Below are 14,944 nucleotides of genomic sequence, written 5' to 3'. Positions count from 1 at the left end.
GCACAGCTTCAATACTCAATGAATGAAAAATGTTCCCCATGGAACCTTCATTAAAACTACTGTCAGTCTTGCTCATTTAAGAATTTAGGCAATACGTGGTAGAATACTGCATTTTCTAGTGGAGTGATCAGATTTCAATACTTTAGTGCTGGAGCTGAATGACTGAGGCATCGTGGGGAGCAGCGTTCTCCAGGATGCTGATATTGCACCTTATTCCCTCCTAGACGATCTGTTGCTAAGCTGCCATGTGGAGCCCCTTTAAACCAATGCAGAAACAAAAGGGGTCTGTTAAAGGTAAAATGATCCCAATATAGTTTCTGTAAGCCTCTGGTGTGACAGAAAATTGCTTATTCAGATGTCTACAGTGACAATCCTGAAGACACACAAGATCATCTCTTTTCTGAAATATCAAGTCTCTACATGTTCAGCCTACTTGTAATCTTCTGTATATATTGTTTTTAATCACTTAAAAACTTAAAACTATATTGTCATGTATACTACAAGACTAGAAAAATAGAATGCTTAATTAACGAACAGCATTTCTCTATCATCTCAAGTGACAGAAACAGATGTGTATGACTCTAGCCTTTTGATTACACATATCAAGTATATACACAGTGACACAAATATTCACTTGAACACTGTAAAATGCAAATTAATTAAGCATCGTTAAATATGCAACTAGAAATCACACTTGCCTTCAGCTTCAGTGAAGTGCTTAGAAAAGTTTATTTTGTGCTTAGATTATTTTTCTAAAGCATCACAAAATCACACATCCAAACTCTTCAATGGTAGAATATTTAATATTCTAAAGGCGAGGCCTTTAAAGAAAACTGTTGTACATTATGATATTGTAAGTCTAAAGGATTCACACAGCAGCAGAACCTAGATGAAAGGGGACATTACAGAAATTGTCTATTACCATAATGGAGAGGTGATCCATTCTAAATATTTATGCTTTTTCCCCTTCTTGTAGCTAACACAGTTTTCTACTGCTGCCACACACGTCCGCCCACCCCCTCTTTTGCTGTAAGGTGAAAACTCTTAAACTCTTCAAGGAGTAAAAATATATTAAATGTCCCACCTTGCTGATACCCACCTGTGAAATACCACACAACAGAAAGTACAGTAGAATACGGAGTCTGTCTTTTCAAAAACATAAGCCTTTTATGAGTTTAAGACATCAGGCATACATTGACTTTGTAAAATCAATTAAGAACTTTCTGTATGAGGACAAATATACATTGAAAACATACACTACAAGATGCTTTTTCCTGAGTAGAATGCTAACTTTATATCAAATTAAGCTTCTGCGAATTTTCAAAATGTAAAATACCAAGGCTTTTCCACGAAATCAAATAAAAATCAGGAATGTTCACCCTCACATCCAAAAAAAGTTCAAGTAGAGGTTCAACAAGAATGATGTAAAATCTGAAACAAGTAGCCAAGATTTTAAATTATCAGTAGATGTCTCTTCACTTTTAAGGATTCCTCAGTAAACTTCAGTTTGAAACAATTTATTAAAACATGAAAAACATTTCCAGGAAATTATCCAATTTGGAAAATGAAAAATGTAACTCATGGTAAGAAAAATACAAATCATACACTGAACAGAGGAGAACAAAAAGGCAACCAACCTTTTATAGGAATCAAGACAACACCATGGGCTTATAAAATCTTCCTAAACATATCCTGTATTATCATATGTAGAAAACTGTAACTAAAGTAAGGTAGCTTTTTATTAGTTGCATACTCTAAAGCTATGACTAAATTTTGGAATTTACCTCTAAAAGGACCTCACATATACACATCTCTTGAGACAATGGGCAAAGTTCCCATTTATGGGAAATATGTTCTTTTTTTCACACAGTGAAACTGAGAAAAATTATATCAAATGAGAAATCTTTTTCTCGAAAGTAATCTCCTTAAATACCTCAATAATGCAATACTTGGGAAATGTAATTTTTCAACTCAGACTTGAAAAGGTTATTATGAAACAAACATACAGAAATCTTATTGCTTGGCACCAGATTTTTCAAAAATTAAACAACTGTTTGAACCACATACTGTTCTCAAATCCTGATTTTTCAAATAATGCTACTTTTATTTTCTGAAGGTAGACTGTTCAACCTAATGACAATCTAGACTGAACCCTGCAATGTACAAGCAAGTCACAGTTCACTTCAAACCAAAAGAAATAATCAATCTTCTGTTTTTGTCAAAATCATATGAATATACTTGTACAAATTAACTAGATTTATCTGTGGCCAATGAAGGAGCCACAGAACGTTGTCTTATGGCATTTTGTGCAAAGTCTGTGTTTATTCCTTCTTTGCTTTCAGGTTCCTCTTCTGAAACATCTTCTTCATCAGCCTCTTGTTCTTCCTCCACTTTTTTCAGAGGTTGAGAAGATTCTAGTAATAATTTTTCTTAAAGATAAAAACCAGAAATGTTCTTTTGTTGATGTATTAGAGTTGTGTTAAGAAGTACAATCAAGACACAATTCATATGCCCATAAATTGCTTTGGCATTTATTTATCAATCATGTTTGGATTTCCAAAAGGAAAAAGCTATCTTCAAGAACAAGTGATACTATGAAAATACCTGGTTTGGAAGATCCACTTTACTTACCAAATTCATTCTTATTATCCACCTATTCATAAACTGAACTGAAATTAATGAACCAGAATTAATGCTGTGCATATTGTTGTAAGAAAACAGACTGCATTAAATATAACTATCTTATATTAAGTTGCTATTAAATCTTCTAGCTAAGAAGTATACTAAGACAAACTTCAATACCACCCTTGTTTCAGCTCCCAGAAGAATAGGAATCAGACACTTAAGTTGAAGGCTATTTTCCTAGCCATGTTTTTTTCAAGTGATTTCATAAAGATGCTTCCACTTCTCCACATATGTAATTTTATTAAGGTGTAATTATAAACAACATAAGATACATATCTTAAGTATACAGCTCAATTAATTTTTTAATATACACACACACACATATACCCTCCCCCTTTGTTAATAGGGACTGTTGCTAGTTAACTTAAACTTAGAAGACACCATGTTACTGAGATCCAGAACACAGAATTTGGCCAATGAGCTTTTCTCTGTTCAGTGATCCGAGACCGTCCCTAATCCTAGGCAACCTGGAATGGAGTGGGAAGAACACGGGGATGCAAGGTAGAAGAAATTACGGGAAGGAATTACCGTAAAGAGGACAATCTGTTGTTTGGTCTGTCTAGCATCCCTTTTCCTGTTGGGTTACCCCTTCGCTATGCTACATCCCAGGTGGCTGTGGTGGACACAAACGACAGTTTAGAGCAGTGGTTCTCCACCAGGGGTGATTCTGCCTCCTAGGGAACACTTGGCTATGTCTGAAGATATTTTTGGTTGCTACAACAGAGAGGGGTGGTGCTACTGGCAACCAGGGGGATGCTGCTGAACATTCAATAATGTACAAAAGACAGTTCATCACGATTAAGAATTATCCAGCCCAAAAGACCAATAGTGTCAAGGTTGAGAAACCCTGGTTTACAGTGACTGTTCCAAAAAGTGAGCCCTCTATACATGTGGAATACACCAGAATTTTTCCAAAAGATAGGTGAGTACAGGGAGAAGTATATTTCCTTCTTACTCTGGGATTATGAGCTATAGCTTTCTATAGTCATTCTATTCTCAGGACTAAAAAGACCCCAAAATGGAGCAAGCAAAGTTACAGAGAACTGAGCAATTCAGAAACATAAAAACATTTGAGCCCCAGGATCCAATCAACTCTGCCCTCAGGCTTCCTGACTATGTGAACCAATAAATTCTGATTTTGCTTAAAGTTAGACTCAGTTGGATCTTTTCCTAGCAACTCAAAATCTAAGCCAAACACACATAATGGAAAACAACTCAAAAAAATCCTGTAGCCTGCTGTAGAAGGGGTAATATCACATTAAAGTATGGATTAGTATCAGTTGTGTCACAGATTACTTGAGACAAATCTGTTATTAGGTTTAAGGTTTTTGAAGCAAAATAAATATAAAATGTACATTCACTGACTTAATTGTCTTTTAAGTAATCTGTGCTTATTATATTTTTTCCTACAGGTCAGTGACCCTTGGTGGATAAAATTATGCCCTCCCCTACCTGTGTTCTTCTTAGCATCAATGCAACTATCTAAGAAATTTTTTAAAAAACCTTATCAGTTGTTCGACAGACAAGGAATACTGTAAATGCAATCTCCACTGATTTCATTTCAGGAGTTTTGACCTCAGTTTAAGTCCTAAGTCACGAAATACAACAGAAATGTCAGGCCAAAAGTCTGGTTTAGGTTCTACTCTCAGCTCTGTCATTTCTGTGTGAACTTGGAAACACAGTTCATCTCTCTCAGCTTTAGTTTCCTCAACCACAAAATGGGAAGAGTATCACTTATGCAGTCTACTTAAAGAGCTGCTGAAAAGCAAATGGGACAACAGAAAGTGAAAGCTCAAACAGCAAATAAGAGGGCCTTCATAACAGTATGATTTTCAAGATTAAAAATAAATGATTGGTAGGTAATCCTATTAAGATAAACAGCAGTGAATATTCTAATTTTATAAACCCATCGTGTAGTAAAATACAATGGCAATGAGAATCCTCAAGCAGCTACAGGATTTGCTTCTCCCAATAACCTAACAGAAAAACTTAGACTTGACCAGCATACAAAGAAAAAGCTTCAAATGCGGTCACTATACCAATGAAAAGACTTCAAGAGTGGAATATATTCAACTTTTTTTGACCCAAGTATATTCAAATGGATCCATGAATATCATGGAATTTTCAAACAAATTGACATCAGGTCAATGGTTATCAAATATCTATAAGTTATATGCAGTGTTAAAATTCTCCACACTATAAAAACCAAAAAAAAACCTATGTTTCTAAATCCAATGGGCTGTCATTCTTACATGAAATATACATCCCTCTTCCCCCACCACTCCATATTTAGAAACCTAAGCTAGAAAGGCAACCTGTTTTATGTGTGATTGTGTTTATTACAGAAATCAATGGGATTATAGTGAATAAAAATAAAAATTTAAAAATATACTTACTGGAAGGGTATGGCTGTGGTCTGCGCCTTTTTGAAGGACAAAGGCAATCTGCCACAAATATCATGCACTGCAAAAATAAACATAAGAAGTATGAATGTACAATATAAAGCTAGTGAAACTATATTGAATTATGAAATTCTAAAATATTTTTCTTCCCAGTACTCCAAAAATGAAGTGCTTACAAGTCCTAATAATAGTCCCGAAAGCAGAGTTGCTAAAGCAAACACTGTATATGATCCCCAAACCGGTAATCCAAGGTCTTCAATAAAATAGTTATGGTAAGTCTAAAATCAAAAGAAAAAAATAAACTAAAAACATGGTCATTTCTTAAAAAGTGACAGTGTCAAAATGTTTAAAATAGAAATAAAATTTTAGCCCATACCCTGATCCACATAGACAGCTGAAAGAGTGCTGACATACTACTCATCCTAAAATAAAGAGACAAGTGAAAAACTGAATCAGATACACAGCTTTGAAGTAGAATACATGTGTGTTACCTATATCTTCTATTTTTTACTCTATAACTTCCCCAACACAACAGATTTTATTGCTGATGTTACTCAAGATTAGTGATACATCAGTGATTTCAAGCCCATAATAAGAAGGCTTGTTAACGGAAATTAACAGTTTCTGAATTTTTGCCACTATGTGATATCCTCATAAACACAACACTTGATCATTTTTTTTTCCTTTTCTCCTATTGTTTTGACTATAACCTTTCACCTGATGATCTGTCCAATATACTTTGAGTACAGGTTGCAAGCTCTATGGAACAAACTGGTTTGAAGTTAGGCACACTGTAAGCAAATGGCAACTCTTATTCACCCTTAAAATCTTCCAAAGAAGAAGTAGAGAAGGGAGCCTGAAGGAAGACTGGGAGCACTTGCTGAGTTGATCCTTCCCACCTAAGAATTACCCTCCTTTTGTATTAAAATTAAACTTACAACAGCATTAGTTTGATATAGTTTAATGATGTACAAAATAATTACACAAGAAATAAATGCTGTTACCATATAAGTAAAACGGTAAAAGTAAAAATAACAATTTTCACATAATTAAACCCAAGTAGCTTTGATGGGCAGTTAGAAAACAGGCCTGCTCCAAAACTTAGCTTTGTGGGTTCTCTCTAGCAGAAGTGGGGCCGCTAACACATAAACTAATTCACACACAAGCCAGAGGTCCCGCATGCAGAATGGCCTAATCCAATCACGGATCGCTGGGTGGATGAACCTGCCAAGCTGAACCTCTTACTCAGTCTACCAATAAAAAAGGTATGGACTGCTGTCCGGAGGAGTCAGCGGAGACTTACAAGCGACCCCCACTTCCTCGACCAGAGAGGGGAAGAATCATTTATGACATGAGATTTCAAACAAAAATCAGTTACATTTTCAGTCCAACACAGACAGGTACATTAACCATGTTGCTTCTGTTCTTTAAAACACAAAATAGGAATAGGAACAAGGAACTGAAACATGAATCACTGTGTTGTCTCACTGTAGTCTGTGCTAATTAGATTCTATCAGAAAGAGCAGGTGCCTTATTTGGGTTGGGCATGGTGGCTCAGTGGGGGAATTCTGACAGTTCAATTCAGAGGTGTAAGGAAAAGGTCCTAAAGATGAACTTTCTTTTTCAAAATACTGCTTAGGGATGATCATGCCCCCACTCCCAGATCCAGAGCATTATCGCTTACACTCTCCATCCTCCAAAGGCAAGTGTGGTAAGAGGACAGGAAGAGACAGCTTAGCCACACCAGGATGAGTCCATGGTGGCCTCAGCAAAACTCAGTATTCCCAGAGGTCTCTCAAATGACCCGTGAGGCCTTGCTCCCCAAGAAAGATTCAGAAAATGTGCCAGTTATGCCCAATCCTACTGCTCCATAGCAAGCTGCTATGGAGAAATGTACCCTCTACCTACATATAAAGCTCAGTGGTTAGTCATGTCATTAGGCTCATTGTTCATCCATACTATTCGTACAAAAAGCTATCAGACAGGTGGAATAATTCAATCACATTAAATCAAGAACTTAAATCTAAAGGTAGCATGAGTAGGTCTATGGTTGAGGCTTCTCATCCAAATGCTAAGCTCAAATGATAGGGACTTCCCTGGTAGTCCAGTGGTTAAAACTCCACACTCCCAATGCAGGGGGCCTGGATTTGATCCCTGGTCAGGGAACTAGATCCCGTGTGCCGCAACTAAGAGCCCATATGCCTCAACTAAAGACGCCACATGCCGCAACTAAGACCTGGCACGGCCAAATAAATAAATAAATATTTTAAAAAACAAAAACAAACAAAAAACCCCTCAAATGACAGTTTTACCTATTATATCGCTCACACTCTTAGGGGAATTTATTAGTTTTTGATGATACAAATGACCATATTTACAGAACTAAAATATTCCTAAAAAGACTTTCAGCTTAGTTCTATAGACTGCCTCCTTCTACATTAACAAGGATCACAGTATCCACTGGACTTAGAAGATAAAGTCAAACTGAAAATAACACATAGTAAATCTGAACATATCTTAAGAGTCCTAGAATTAAAACTAAGTAAGTATCCTTTATTTACATGAAATATATGTCCCAATTAATCCTGAAATAAATAAGAGGAAAACCCCTCATACTTACAGAACAGAACCTGGACCAACCCATGATGAAACAGGTTCAATACTCTTCCACTCTTTTTCACTTATAAAGTTTATGAAGTCCTTCTTAGTCCTTGGGCCCTGATAACGCCTAAATTCACCATTTTTACAACTAAAGAAGATCACAAGTAAATATTAATCAGCACCAAATAAATAAACTTTGTTTTGCTATTTCTATAACCTCATTTTACAATCAATCCTAATCTTCAAAATCATCAGCAATGCAGAAGTAGCAAATTACACTAATTACCGACCCTTGACATCTTAGCCCCAAATTTAATTAAACATTGAGGTTACACTTTTAAACAATCGTAAGTCTTAAGACTGTTATTGTTACTCTTCCAAATAATAAAACTATGAAACACAGTAAGTAATTATATGTCAATTATGTCTCAATAAAAAACTGGGGAGAAAAAGAAATGCAGTACGTAGATATATCTCAGAAAATTACTTTTAAGCCACAATACACACATTAAAGAGATGACTTCATGAAAAAGCAGTTAGAATCGCGTCTGACGTTTATTATTTATTAGCTATTGTTAAAGAACTTTCACAGCCATCATGCTTTAAGTCGCTGGAGGCATCTGATGCAGTGACTATTCGGCTTTGCATTCTTTCTGACACCCACCTCCTCCTTCCCATTCCTAATGCATGGAGCTCTGTCATAGGATCGTAAGTGCTCTCCTTGTTCCCACATCTTCACCATTTCTAAACTACCTTAAACAGTACTGCCAGTCTAACTCTACTCAATCAACACTTCAATTTTTATCACTTAAGCGCAAAAACTTTCCATAGCTCCCCACTACCTACAGTAAGATTAGAGGATCCTTTATCCACCCAGAGCCAAAGACAACAAGGAAGCCCCTACTCAAAAACCCAAAGTTTTGCGGAGAAAATGACATTTGAGCTGTTTTTGAAGGATAGGTAGGATTTCAGCAGGCAGAAATTAGGGGAATGGGCATGATAAACAACGTTACTAAAAGAAAAAGGCAGGAAATTCCAGAAAATTTCAGGGGGTGTTGAGACAAGAGGGAGACTGACTAGCCAGTTAAGGGGCATGTGGAGAAAAGGACTGAGTAAAAACGGAGAGAAGCACTTACAGAGACAGAGAAGAGACATTTAAACATATACAAAGGGAGTCGTGGCAAATAGAAAGGTACAGGGAAACAGATACAAACATGAAAAAAAGACAAGGAAAATCAAGATACACACAGAACTGCCAACTTCTTGTTTGTGTAACTTTTAAGTGAAGGAGAGAAGTGCCTCCTGGCATTCAACCCACCAGCTAGATGAACATTAAGGTTCAGGGCAGATAAAGAGATTTAAGATTTCTTATGGCCAGTTCAGAAGATAAAGACAAATGAAAAAACCTGACACTGAACACTACATAATCTTGTTTATTCTGACTTAACAACCATTTCACCTACCACTGTCCCCAAGGCTGAGCAACAGCACTTTCTAATAGCTAATGTTTGAACATACCATGCTCCTAATTATAACTGCTTATGAGACTGTTCTCAGGATGGAATGCTTACTCTGCACTCTTGAAAATGCTACCTCCAAAGTTGAGTTTAAACCCCATATTCTCCAGGAACCAGTCCAAAGCAGCGATTTTTTTCCCTTACCAAATTCCCTACAGTACTTACCACAACTCTGCGCTCATAATCACTTACTAGCTGAATGGTATCACACCATTTCTCGTGCACATCATCTTCTAAAACAATTACAAATCTTTGGGATCACAGATTGTTTCATGCATCATTCATCTATCTAAAGGCACCTAGAATAGCACTAAGCAAAGTAAGCCTTCTAGTAAACTTATTGAATATAATGCTCTTTAAACATGATCTAGGCTAGAGGTCTACTATTCTGATTACACTATGATGCATCTTTCATAACTACAGAATCTTCAAATACTTACTGATAAACAGTAGGAAGAGCACTTATGATAAATCGTCCGCTTAGTCCTACAAATGATAAAGAAAGATTAGAAATAAATACAAGAAAGAACACACAGCAGGTTTTATATGGGCCAATCACTTACCACTTAAAAGCTGACTCTGAATTACTTGAATACTAATAGGCAAAGAATATGAAATTATACCTAAAAATAGTTGAGCTCTGTAATATAAACAATGAAAGAAATTCCAATTACGTACTTAAAGCAACTGAAAAAAAACCCTACTATACATTATCTCCATTTAAAAGTATGTAAAATCTGAACATTGAAGACATTTGTGAATATATATGTATAAACATTTGGTCAATTATACTACTATAAGATTACTAGCTGAGTCATGGGACAGCACAATATAACTGCGGTCTTAGGTCTAAAATCAAATGAAACTGCATTTGATAATCAAAAAGCAAACACAGAGTTTCTAAGGTATTGTTAAAAATGGAAAATATTATGAATCTTCCAAAAGGTGGGCAATAACAGCATCAGCTAACATTATCAACCATGTGTTAAACACTAAAATAACTAAGAACCAATCTATGACTCAGTTTTATGATCTGTAAAACGGGGATACTATTTATCCCACAACGCTGTATAAGGACTACATAATAAATGCAAAACACTTGGAGCAGTACCTGTAACAGTAAGTGCTCACCAAATATTAGCGATTATTACCATTTGGGATGGGGCAGAATCAAGAATCCAGGTTTACTGTGACCAAGAACAGGTAAGAAGCATCTGTAAGGGCAGGGCCTGACACTTCTCCAGGAAGCCAAGTCAGGAGGCCACAACCCCGAGGGCTTTGTAATTAACAGCCAATGTTCTCAAATCACAGTTAAAGGATTAAATTTGAAACCCAATTGCAGAGATTTAGAGGACTCACACAGGGAATGTGACCTTGACTCTACAAAGAACCTCAACCACATGCTCCTTATTCTGAAGCTTGGTACAGATGCAAATGCTGGGTTAACCAAAGTCCACCTGAGCCACAATGTTCTAGGGCTTCTCACAGACGTCTTACATACTAGTCTGGGGCCTGAGATGCAAAGGAAAAACGATCACAGGCCGTTATGTGAGGGAAGAGTGGAGGGAGGGAGATGTCTCCAAGGTCCCTTAGAGCAATACAGAAAAGAAGTAAGCTGCCATACCCAACCAGGGAATCTACTTTTTGTGGCACTTCACACTGAGCCCCCATCAGGGAGGTGGGTAAGTCAGCCTAACCAGCTGAAGACAGTTCTGTTTTTAAAAACTAGTGAAAGGTAGAGTTAAGATCATGCAATGTGGAAAACAGACCAACAGATCATCCCAATCTGCAACGAAACAAAATTAACCAAAGACTTACAGTACCTGGCTGCTCTGTGACATCTACTTTTGCAACATTAACCTCAAGATCTTCTCCCCATTCGGCAAAACTTTCCCATTCTGGTTGAAGATTCTGACAAGCAGGACACCATGGAGCATAACTAAGAAATAGTTTTTTAAAAAGTTAAACACTCTAATATCATATTGGGATAAAAATTCTAAAATGTGTAACTTGTGAAGAATATTTTATACTAAAAACAAGATAACAAAGTGGTTAATTTTGTGAAGATGAAAAGGTTTTAAGTGTGAGTCAAACACTCTGGAAATCAAGAACTATGAATTGATAATGCTAATCACAGAAAAGTAATTCTGAGAATAAGTTTTTAATACACAAGGCCTTTTTCAAGTGCAAGACAGCTCTTTAAAAACCTTTGGGGGCTTCCCTGGTGGCGCAGTGGCTGAGAGTCCGCCTGCCGATGCAGGGGACATGGGTCCAAGGGACACGGGTTCGTGCCCCAGTCTGGGAATATCCCACATGCCGCAGAGCGGCTAGGCTCGTGAGCCATGCCCTCTGAGCCTGCGCGTCCAGAGCCTGTGCTCTGCAACGGGAGAGGCCACAACAGCGAGAGGCCCGCGTACAGCAAAAAAAAAAAGAAAAAAAAAAAACCTTTGGATTTCTCTTATTATAAGGTGGGCAGAAAGCTCAAAGCCAAATTTGGAGTTCATCAGTTTTAACAATGGTATGTGCAGGAGTCACAAGTGCCAAGGTGCTAGTAAAAAAAGAGGAAGCACCCACGGCTGTGGTGAACAGGAAACACGTGCCTCATCTTAAGGAAGGAAACACTACATAGCTTGACAGGTCCAGGACAGCTGGCCCAGTGCAGCAGGCTATTCCAATTTAAAAGGAGCTGAAAATCTGCATTTTTATGTAAAAATGCTACCTCAAAACTTAACCCAGACACAAACACTAGGCAGGCCAAATGAAATTCTCTGCCCAGACCTTGGTCAATCTCGGGTTTATAAATCTGTGGCCAAGCATATTAGTATTTTAATTACTCTTCCGGTATTCAGTCTTAAAAGGCCCTGAATCTTTCCTAGGATTTGATTTTTCCCATTTTATTGTATATTATCTCATAATTTACCTCAGTTTTTTTTAATGGAACCAGGAAGAATAAAGCCTGTACCTGTTAAACACAAGAGTACAGTTTCTGTACTTCATTCTATTTTCTTGACTTATTTTATGAAAATAAAATTCCTAAAAGTAATATGCATTGTGGAACAAGACTAGTACCATACACAAAAGCCAAAGTCCGTAACAATAAATTGAATTACAATGAAAATATCTCTGTAACATAACTCCTGATCAGGGCAGATTTAATGCAGATAACTAACTTGCAGTAAGAGCTGACTATCATTAGAAATACTAGATCCTTTTTCAAGTTTCTTTTGTTTCTTCGGTGCTTTTTAGAGACAACTTCATATTCAGTAGGCTAGGGGAAAAAAATACTACGGTATGCTCTTAATTTCATACAGATGCTCTAATTCAAATCCCCAAATACTTCACTTTTGACTGCTGTATTGATATAGTTTGATCAAATGAGTTAATAAAAATGTCCTTGAGTAATACTTGATTTAATTTGCATAAAAGTTCATAATCACAATTGCTCAACACATTATTTATGAAACTGTGAATATTTTATGGGCACTATCTAAAACAAGGTACTGAGGACAATGAAACCCAAATGCTGTCCCTGGTTATATTTCCTCTCCCCTGCATCTTCAACGGTGCCTGAAAATTCATTTCACTGAGTTACAGATTATATGCATACTATATAAACATTTCCCCTATTGTATCCTGCATATAGATGTTCTATGCCTTGTTTGACTTTATGACTCAGGAGTTACTGATGTGACCTTGTGGGTTTTTCCTTGGGGATGTCCACCTCCACCTCCCTCCTTAACTGGCAACCCAACCACCCAGAAAAGCACCCGCCTGAACCCCGTTAAGGAAGGGGGTTATTCTAACAACATCTGCATGTCTACTCTGTGTTAGTTTCTGGAGACAATAAGAAAGCCACTATGGCAATACCTGGACATATTAATTAAAGCTTTTAGATATGTCTCTCATCTGTAAAATGCGGGAAATAATACCTATCTTATAGAATTTGTAAAGAATTAAATATGATAACGTATGTAAAGAGCTTAGAAGCGTTTAGTACAGTTAACAGCCAGTAATGGTGTTTTTTACTAATGAATAATGACTAGTACCACTAATAATACTGCCACCACGGTCACCACCACCACCAATTTAGTGACTAAAGCAAAGGCAGACAGTTTATTATCTACCGATGCAGAAGGGACGTTATTATAACAGAATCACCACAGACACATGGTTTTATCTGAACAATAAGTGACGAACTGACGCTCTTTTAAGAGTTTATAATCACACTCATACATTAATTTTTTTAATGCAATACCATTTAGAGAAGCATAAGTTATAACCCAAGACATTCAGTACTTTGCAAAAACACACACCCAAAAGAAAAATGAAACGTGGGCAAAGAAAAAACAACAACAAATGATAAAGGGAACGCAGATATCTAAATAACGCAACTTGAATTTACTTGGCATTTACAATAAAAATATGCCTAATCCATAAAATAACATTTAAAATAAACTAAAAGAGTCTCAAATTCTAACACTGTAAGTGGACTACTTTTTAAGGATAATGAGACAAAAAGAGAGGAGAGGTTCACTCAATTTCCTCCTTTGTAGAGTCTGGTGAAATAAGTCTGTTAAGTCTGTGAAGACTCATTCCAAAATAAATAATTGTATAGGAACTAGACAGACCAACCACCCTAAACTCCAAAGCCATGAAGAAAGAGAATTCAAAGCTGAAAGTAACCTCACAGGCGCACCTCAGTCCTAGCAATCGAACTAGGGTGCACACTTTAGAAGAAACTTAACAGAGTATCCCCCGGTCAGAAACGAGGAGGGGGTGGGACCACGACTGCGGAGGATCCCAAGAGGAGTTAGGGGATCGCTAGGAGTCGGGGGCTCCCGCCCCGCGCCTCAGAGTCGCAGTCCCGGGTAGTTTGGGACTTGCATGAGACGAACGGGGATGAAATCGGGGGTCCAGACTTGGAACTAGGACCCCGGCCCACCGAGGGGGCCCCGAGACCACCGCCCCGCACTCACAATTCTATCATCCACTCTCCTTCCAGCAACTCTCTCCAGTTCTCGTCCGTGATGATCCGCACGTCGCTCCGCCGCCCGTGGGTCCAGAGAGCCCCCCAAAGCAATAGCAGCAGCACTGCCACGGGGATTCTGAGACTCCCGGAGGGCGCCATGTCGGCCGCTCGCCCACCCACAACGAGCGCGGCAGCCCTCACTTCGCGAAGCAGCTCCGCACTTCCGCCCGCGCGGGCTGATCGGCTCGTGCGCATGAGCGTGGCGGCGCTCGCGCGCGCGCGCGCGCGCGCGCCTTAAGAACTCTCAATGCGCATGACGAAGCCAGGTCCTAGTCGGTTGGTGGAGCAGAGAAAAAGGGAGCGCTCCTGTTCCCTAGTGCGCATGACAGAAAGGGGGTCTCTCGTCCTGTCTTCTGCTACGCTCTAAACCGTTTTGGAGGAAGAGTGAACGGAGGGCGTGGTATAGAAAGGGGGGCGGGACTTCGGAGACGAACGGCTTAAAAATTTGCCTCAGGATTTTGGCGCCGAATGATTGGCATTTATACTTAACGGAGGCAGTGGGTAAGTTTACACTAAAGAAGTTTCCAGTTAAATGCCCGTCAGAGTTTTCTTTTGTTTCCTTTGAAAATTTTTGTTGGGAAGCTAATGGATGTTTATGAGTCCGAATATTGGTTTACTTCTGGGAGATTATAGACTGTAAAGGGGTACAAGAGAACCTTATGGGTTCACTTTGTATTCTGTATCTTGGTCTGAACAATGCTTACACAGGT

General features: G+C 38.1%; 1 protein-coding gene and 1 non-coding gene across 2 annotated transcripts; both read right to left on the bottom strand.

Annotated features, from left to right (window-relative positions):
• Nucleotides 1-779: 779 nt before the first annotated feature.
• On the bottom strand, nt 780-14,418 carry TMX1 (thioredoxin related transmembrane protein 1). The gene is made up of 8 exons (XM_024734742.1): nt 14,182-14,418; nt 11,029-11,144; nt 9,646-9,691; nt 7,708-7,836; nt 5,464-5,509; nt 5,264-5,365; nt 5,082-5,148; nt 780-2,429 (listed from the first exon to the last, which is right to left on the bottom strand). The coding sequence occupies exons 1-8, from the start codon at nt 14,331-14,333 to the stop codon at nt 2,248-2,250; spliced, it is 840 nt and encodes a 279-aa protein (XP_024590510.1). The 5' UTR covers nt 14,334-14,418; the 3' UTR covers nt 780-2,247.
• On the bottom strand, nt 10,777-10,911 carry LOC112392912 (small nucleolar RNA SNORA70). Its single transcript, XR_003001782.1, has one exon. It is a non-coding gene; the product is annotated as a small nucleolar RNA SNORA70 (small nucleolar RNA).
• Nucleotides 14,419-14,944: the final 526 nt, after the last annotated feature.

Source organism: Neophocaena asiaeorientalis, unplaced genomic scaffold (genome assembly GCF_003031525.2).
Source record: "Neophocaena asiaeorientalis asiaeorientalis breed wild unplaced genomic scaffold, Neophocaena_asiaeorientalis_V1.1 scaffold547, whole genome shotgun sequence".
Lineage (NCBI taxonomy): Eukaryota > Metazoa > Chordata > Mammalia > Artiodactyla > Phocoenidae > Neophocaena > Neophocaena asiaeorientalis.
This window is presented reverse-complemented; position numbering and strand designations above follow the sequence as displayed.

Bases quoted from the DNA above. Each gene is read 5' to 3' on its own strand.
- TMX1 (XM_024734742.1), bottom strand. From the start codon at position 14,333: ATGGCGCCCTCCGGGAGTCTCAGAATCCCCGTGGCAGTGCTGCTGCTA. The intron at 7,837-9,645 runs GTAAGTATTTGA...GATCTTCTTTAG, and splicing joins GCTCTTCCTACTGTTTATCA to TTGTAAAAATGGTGAATTTA. The intron at 5,149-5,263 runs GTAAGCACTTCA...TTATTTTTGCAG, and splicing joins CGGGACTATTATTAGGACTT to TGCATGATATTTGTGGCAGA.